This window comes from Elephantulus edwardii, unplaced genomic scaffold, assembly GCF_000299155.1.
Source record: "Elephantulus edwardii isolate Elephantulus edwardi_28Jun2011 unplaced genomic scaffold, EleEdw1.0 scaffold00120, whole genome shotgun sequence".
In the NCBI taxonomy this organism is placed as follows: Eukaryota; Metazoa; Chordata; class Mammalia; order Macroscelidea; family Macroscelididae; genus Elephantulus; species Elephantulus edwardii.
The window spans coordinates 3,995,565-4,003,831 of NW_006399870.1; the positions used below are offsets into that span (position 1 = coordinate 3,995,565).

Sequence of the window (8,267 nt, forward strand, 5' to 3'; positions counted from 1 at the left end):
TTATTTTTAAGGTTTCTCCTTGCAAAGGGAAACAGATGAGGCTCCTAGATCCTTGGAGATGATGAGCACAGACAGCAACGCAGAAAGAGCTGCATCAGAGGGTATAGAAGAATTTGTCACTTTCAGATGGGTAACAGCTACTGAATTGCAGACATCTGTCAGTAGATTCTAAAGATATGGTCATAATTTTTGTTTTAATATTTAGTAGAATTCTTTCCTGAAGCTATTATCCTGGTGCCCTTTTTTTGTTGTTTGATAGGGTATAGAAGATTTTTATTGCTAGATAACTAATTCAGTTTCTAAACTTATTATAGATCTATTTAAATTCACCCTTTCTTAGTTAATTTGGATAGTTTGTGTATTCATAGGTGTACAATTTATCCATACTATTTGATTATGTAATTTGCTGTCATAAAATTGTTCATAGTATTTCTTTATAATCCTGTTTGTCTCTTTAAAATTAGTAGTAGCATTCTTTTTCTTTAAATCTAGATTTTAGTAATTGAGATCTTTATATTCTTGGTTAATTACCTTGATTTATTAATTTTGCTGATCTTTTTTAAAAGATCTAGATTGTTTCGTGTTTTAATTGTTTTGTAATCTCAGTGCTTTTCAAAGTGTAATATGTGGCCCCTTGTGTATCCATAAAACTGCTTCAAGGTGTCCTTGAAGTTAAGCTGTTTCCATAAATATATAGAGAGCTGTTGCTTGCCTTTTGCACTCTTGATTTCCTCAGAAGTGCGAAAGAGAATTTTCACAGACTGTGGCATGTAAATTCCTAACAGATTGAACATAGAAGCAGATTTGAACATCTAGCTTCTTTCATAAAGCTAGGCATTAAAGAATTAGCAAAAATTTAAAAAAAAAGAATTAGCAAAAATAGGAAACAGTGCTATTCCTTTTTACTGTGTGTTTTGGTCTTGGAAATCTAGTAGATTAATGTGTCTTGATATTTTAAAATTAAAATATTTTTCTAATTCTCCATTACAAAAATTATTATTTTAATTTGTAGATATAAAAGCTCTTTGGGATCCTCATCATATTTTTTTTCTCATATTTAATAATATAAAGAGGCCTGTGATCAAAAAGTTGTAGGACTTGTGTAATTTTTGAAAGACCCCTACAAGTTTGATATTTCATTTGTAACTACACAAGATGTGAGAACTACATAATTCACCAAAATGTTCAGAGGTAGAAGCCAGGATTTAAAAATAGGTTTTTAGTAATGTAAATTTGTTACTTTTTTATATAAAAATATGTAAAAAAATACTAGCTTGCCTTTTTCTTTATTATTAGTTGTTAATTATTGGGGTTTTGTAATTTCTTTTTGTATATAGTGTCATACCCTGATACTTAGAACTAAAAACAACTAATTAGGAAGTTTTTTTAAAATTAAAAATAATTTTTTATTTTATATTGGTTTGCTTACAAAGTTCGTATACAATTGTTTTTCACACTATCCTTCATTCACATTGTAATTAGGAAGATTTTAACTCTAGAACATTGAATATTTCCTTGACTCTATGTATAAAATGTGCATGCTGTGCCATCTTTCTCATACTGCCATGATTCTTTGGTGATCTCTCACCTGCAGGAAGGTGTGTCATGGCAATGCTGAGGAAGAGAATCAGGGACGAAAAGACCAATGTTAGGAAGTCTGCACTCCAGGTGTGATATTATTCTTGATTTTTTTGGGGGGGTGGGATATGTGTGTGGGCTATCTTTATCTGTTATATGTATCTTTGCTTATTTATGTAATACTAAAAACTAGAAAGCGTAAGATTATTTTAGAAAATATTTCTTAACTTGCTTTTCATTTAACTGATAGTTGATCGTGATTCTTACATATAGTAATTCTATAAGTGAAGTGAAATAATAGTCCATTTTTAAGCTTGTTTACTAGGTTACTGTCTTTTTAATAAACCCAAATATATATTCCTAATTTCTTTTGCTTAAAATAGGGATTCTTAAGGCCTGGGCACCATGGTGGATAAGTTTCATTAGCATTCATAACTGTTTAGTAAATAGTTGTTTATATAGTGTGTGTCAAATATGCTGCAGAGATAAGCTTTAGCTTTCATCAGATTCTCTAAGATGGGGTGTCTTAAGAGGGAGGAATAAATAATGTAGTCTGCAGTTTCTTTTCTTGACCGCATAATACACATGGGCATCACATCATGCTGCATATATGTCTTCTAGGTTTTAGTGAGTATTTTGAAGCACTGTGAAGTATCAAATATGAAAGAAGACCTGTCAATTCTGCAGGACCAGTGTCGGGACCCTGCAGTATCTGTGCGGAAGCAGGCCTTGCAATCTCTTACTGAACTTCTTATGGTAAGAGGCATGTGTGTCTAGTGCATGATAGTAAATATTACAAATACTCATTATAGTAATTACCTCTTGCTAAATGTTACACTGGCCATAGGAGACTCTACCAAAGTCCACAAAAAAACTGAACATTATAAGGGGAAGGAAGAGGTGATTTAAAAATTATTAGGTCCTCTGAATGTCTTTGGTGAAGTGTCTGTTCATATTCTGTGCCCATTTTTCAATTGGACTGTTTATCTTGTTGTGATATAAGTCCCTTATCTGTCATTACCAAATACTTTTTCCCAGTCTGTGGCTTCCCTTTTTACCTTGTTGGAGAAGTTTTTTGATGTGCATGGGGATTTGATTCTTAGAAGGTCCCATTCATCTCCTAGTTGTAGGTTTTTCAGAATGCTTGGAAGACTCTTGATGTTGTGGATTAGGACTTCTAGAGTCCTTCCAGGTTTTTCTTTAATAAAGTTTATAGTCCTTGGTTTTAGTCCTAGGTCCATGATCCACTTAGAGTTGGTTTTTATGTATGAAGTGATTTGTGGATCTTTCTTGAGTCTTCTGCAGATAGTTTTCCAATTTTGCCAACATCATTTGTTAAAAAGGCTGTCATTTACCCACTTACCTGATTTCATCTCCTTTTCAAAAATCAGTTGACCATAGGTAGATGGGCTGATTTCCAGGTTCTCAGTTCTATTCCATTGATCTATTTGTCTGTCATTGTACCAATACCATGCTATCTTAACCACCATGGCAGTGCGGTAGGATTTGAACTCAGAGAGTGAGATGCCTCCTACCTTTTTTCTGTTTTTAAGAAGTGATTTGCTTATTCGGGGCTTCTTTCTATTCCAAATGAAACTGGAGATTGCCTTGTCCATCTCATTGAAGAATGGGATTGGTATTTGTATTGGGATTGCATTGAACATGTAAATTGCCTTTGGTAGTATTGCCATTTTCACAATACTGAGTCTTCTTATCCATGAGCAAGGGATATTCTTCCACTTCTCCAAGTCTTTTTTTGTTTCTAGTAGTATTGTTTTGTAATTTTCTTTAAATAGGTCCTTTGTGCTTCTGGTTCGATTTACTCCCAAATATTTAATCTTGTGATTAGTTAAATGTTCAAAATCCCTAGCTCTAAGAGAGATGCAAATCAAAACAATTATGAGATATCATCTCACCCCAGTAAGAATAGCAGAATAACAGAACAGCAAGCAACAAATGCTGGCAAGATTGTGGAGAAACTGGAACCCTTATTCTCTGTTGGTGGAAGTGTAAAATGGTGCAACCACTGTGGAAGGTGGTGTGGCACTTTCTCAAAAAGTTGCACATAGAGATACCATTTGACCCAGCAATTCCACTACTGGGAATATACCCCAAAGAGATCATAACTGCCACCCAAGCAGTGCTCAGGCTGTTGGTTCATAGGGTCGCTATGAGTCGTTTACGACTCGACGGCATTAAACAACAACAGTGCTGGAAAATGTTAGTGGTTCATAGCCTTTTCTTATCTTCAGCTCAAGTCTCATGTAGAAAAAGCAATTTTAAGATGAAATTGCTTAACTAAGCCTTGATTAATTCTTATCTAATAAGACATAATGCTGTCAAGAAAGTAGAACTACTAACACTTAAATTCACAAGTAAGTAGCTCTTAAAAAATTTTAAGAGTATGTGACTATTTTGTGATAGGATGCCTTAAATTGTACATTAACCCACCTTCCCCATCATTTATTCTGATTTCTCGTTGGAATATCTCTTATTTTGCATTTCCATAAAAGAGCTCATTTGCTACTAATAATAAAAATGATGACTGTATATGTCTCTCATAATAGTGACCATAATGTCACAGATTTGCTTTAGACTTCTAATAGTATCAGACTTTATGACTTGCTAGTTTTATTTTTAAAATCCTAAGGCTCAACCTAGATGCGTCCAGATACAGAAGGCCTGGCTGACAGGAATCATCCCTGTTGTGATGGACTGTGAGAGCACGGTGCAGGAGAAGGCCCTCGAGTGCCTGGACCAGCTCCTGCTGCAGAACATTAAGCATTACAATAAATTTCACAGTGGAGATGACAGCCAGGTGCTCGCTTGGGCTCTTCTTCTTCTCCTCACCACAGAAAGCCAGGAGCTGAGGTATGTTGATTATGGGATTTGTTTTTCTTACAGAGAAGGCCCTACAGTTTTTTACTAATAAGTTCATCTTTTAAAACATCAGCTTTCAGGATTACATGTGAAACCATAATATTTTCTATAATTTCTATCTCCAGTTTTCTAGCTTTTTTGTGATAATTGCACATTTATGAGATCTTTTGATCACTTTATTTTGCTTTGATCTAATTCTGTACAGTTTTAAGCTGATACCTTAATATGTAGTAAAAACACTGATGGAACTTTTTAATATTCGGTTTTTGCAATACTAGTTATAGTGATAGATGACTTCCTGTTTCTTACAAGTTAAATTTTTTAAATGCTTCATTGACTGTTTGATTTATAACACCATTTTAGATACCCCTCCCCATTCCATAGCATTATTTGAGTATGCCATGTATACAGTGAGCATTATAATATGAAATAGAACTTGAGAAGGTATACTTCTCTCTCTCTCTGTCTCACACACACACACACACACACACACACACACACACACTTCATCTTGTAGTATGTTTTGGCTTGTGCTACCTTTTGGGGAAGTTTCCTTTTTTTATTTTGTACTGGTTTGCATACAAAATTTGTATATATATATTTTGTTTTACTTACATATATTGTATTTTGAACATTCCTTCATTTACGTTGTGTTTCATATGATCATTCCCATACACTGTCTTTTATAAAATTAATCACCATTCATCTATGCCTACTAATAGCCATCTTTTTAGGTCTCCATTGGATCTTTCCTAATTCCTTCACCTTTCCCTCAGCCCACCACATGAATATTCCTTAAAAAAAAAAAAGACTCTCCTTACAGACTGAGGGCTTGGTGAGGCAGCCTCTCAATCTGTAAGGAGAGTCTCATCTTCTCGGTCTGTCTCAGGGTCACATGAGCCAGCAGCTAAAATACCCCAGGTACCCCCTTCCCCTATCTGGTCTCAGTCACCTACCACAAACTGGTCACCAGCTGTGCCAGTCAAAAAGACTAAAAGCCCAACACCGAGCCCATCACCAGCAAGGCATTCAGACCAAGAAGGTGGTCTAAAGAAGGAAAGAAGCACAAAAAACACAAGAAGGAAAAGGCAATGGCTGCAGCTACTGCAGCTGCTGTCACTCCTGCAGCCTTTGCTGCTCCTTTAACATCAGCACAGGAAGAATCAGAGGCAGAGCCAGAGCCCAAGAAGGAGACTGAAAGTGAAGCTGAAGACAACCTTGATGAGTCAGAAAAGCACCTACATAAAAAGGCCCTGAGGTCAATGAGGAAGGCTCAAGTGTCCCTACCGTCTTAGGGAATGTTTGTATGATGTAAATTTCACTTGTTTTGTACGCAATTCAATTTCAAAATTGCTAAAATGTATTTGTGCTTTAGATTATAACATTTGTTGTAATAATTGCTAGGTTGAAGTTCACCATCTAAAAATAAAAAGGGGAGGCATGCATTTACATTGCAAAAACATAAAATGTATTTGTATTGAACAGATTGTTCAGTTAAGTCTCAGTTACCTTTGTCACAATGTGTCCACATTGGTTTGTGGTCCACTTGGTCCATGTCTAGTGCTCTGATATTTTGCCCCCTGATCATCTCTTCTTTGCTTTAGAGTGAATTTTAGCCTAAGTCTCACACAGTTGGTTGTTTATTATTATTGTAATTATTATCATCATTATTATTATTAATATTAATGGAAGTTTACAGAGACTTTGGATTTCCATTCATTCATTCCTTCTTCTCTTTGAAAAGTAAAATTCTTTCATTTTTACGCAATTTCTCCCCCCAAGTCCACTCCACTATGCAGCCTTCCTTTTGAAAAGTAAAACAAGGATTGCATTATGTCTGTAGATAGCTTTTGGTAACCTTTCCACCTTCATGATTATTAGCCTTCCTACCTCTGAGTATGGTGTATTTTTCTGTATAGGTTGGGTTTTTTTTATTCTTATAGAAGTCTTTTGTGGTTATCTTTGTATAGTCCTTTGGTATCACTGGTGAGGTTTATTTCTAAGCATTTCATTTTTTGGGTTGGCTCTTGTAAATGACATTATTTTCCTTCTTTTCAGAGTTCTTTCTTCTACTATAAAGAAGCTCACTGATTTTTAGATGTTAATTTTGTGCTCTGCCCTTTTGCTGAATTGGTCATTAGATTTAGTAATGTATGTGCTGCATCTTTGGGGTTTATAGGATCATGTTATCCTCAAATAAAAATCATTGTACTATTTCTTGCCCATTTGGAAGCCTTTTCTCGCCTAATTGTTTTGGCTATTCAAAAATGTCATTGCCATTGAGTACAAAACCAACTCTTGGGTGACTCTGTCGGGTTGCTGGAAGCTGTGAGTTGCATGTGAGCAGGTGGCCTGCCTTCTCCTTCAGGGCTCCCAGTGCGCTCACACCTCCAGGTGGAACCGCCTTTGAGTTGGCAGCACTGCTCCGAGAACTGCGCCACTCGAGCTCCCTCACAGCATTGTTTTGTGTTACTGCATGAAAATTCCGTGTTCTCTATAATCGCACCACTGACAAGTGGACAACGCATTTCTGATTCTATAACTCTATAAAGCTCTGGTGGGGTGTGTGTGTGTGTGTGTGTGTGTGTAGAGAGAGAGAGAGAGAGTGTGCTTCATATCAGGCTGCTAACTATAAGGTTGACAGTTCAGATCTTCCAGCTGCCCAGTGAGGAAAAGATGGACTGTCTCCTCCTGTAGCCTCACAGACTCTTTCATAGGGAGTCACTGTGATACAGAACTGATTTGATGGTTTATATTCTTATAAATTAGATTAATGTTTTCAATGATAGTGTATCACATATGTTTTTGTAGAATATGTTTTTAGAGGAATGAGATTGGAAAGCATCTTAAGTGAATTATGAAATGTTCTTAATTGTTTAAAATAAGTATTTTATAAGGAAGGAAATAAGTCATATTCATTATATCCAAGTTAAAAGATTTCTACCTTGACATCTGATGCCATTGGGTAGCTCTGCATGTGTTTTACATGCCAGAATTCTGGCACAGAGTTGCTGATTGGAACGGCTCTAAATACTTAGAATTCTATTTTTCTGTCTTTTTTACTAGCCGTTATTTAAACAAGGCTTTTCATATATGGTCCAAGAAAGAGAAATTCTCATCTACTTTTATCAACAATTTGATCTCTCACACTGGCACGGAACACTCTGCACCTGCCTGGATGCTGCTTTCCAAGATTGCTTGCTCATCACCCAAGCTGGACTACACAAAAATAATTGAGTCCTGGGAGAAAATCAGCAGGTTTGCTTATTTACAATTTATCATTAATGGATTCTAATGATTCTCAGAAACAAAATAAGTGTCTTAAGCAAAATGAACCATTTCATATCTTAGTCATTAATTTAGCATGAAGGCAAATAAGAGAGGAATAAATTTTAAGCTCTTCTCTCTGGCAGTAGAGGCAGGTTATGTCCGACTGTGAGATTGTCTCTGGGTATGGCAAGGTTCAGAGCTGTTGTTCATAGGGTCACTATGAGTTAGCAGTTACAACTTGACTTTTATACTGTGCTGATCTCCAGTGGTGTAGTATTGTAGGGAGTTGTGCTGGTAACCCAAGACTGCCTCTGGTGGTTTGGATCCTCCCAGGGATTGGACGGAGAAATATGGACAGTCTCTCGTGTTATTTATAGACTCGGAAACCCAGTGGAGGGTAAGCCATGACTCAGTGCAGTGTTGTTGATGGCAATAAGCTGAGTTTTCAGGGTTACTCTCCTTGACTGTATTAATCATTTTCCAGAAGGAAAGATATTCTGTTGGCAATAGGAACTGCTTTGATTTTTAATATTATTATT

The 8,267-nt window shown here is 36.0% G+C and overlaps 1 protein-coding gene across 1 annotated transcript in view; it reads left to right on the plus strand.

The window, feature by feature from the left end:
* The window catches only part of NCAPD3 (non-SMC condensin II complex, subunit D3), a 133,575-nt gene that overhangs the window by 45,276 nt on the left and 80,032 nt on the right, over window positions 1–8,267 (plus strand). The window contains exons 14-17 of the mRNA XM_006892853.1: window positions 1,595–1,668; window positions 2,200–2,334; window positions 4,229–4,449; window positions 7,525–7,716. Of these exons, the coding sequence (XP_006892915.1) occupies window positions 1,595–1,668; window positions 2,200–2,334; window positions 4,229–4,449; window positions 7,525–7,716 (622 nt within the window). The remainder of the gene's footprint in view (window positions 1–1,594; window positions 1,669–2,199; window positions 2,335–4,228; window positions 4,450–7,524; window positions 7,717–8,267) is intronic.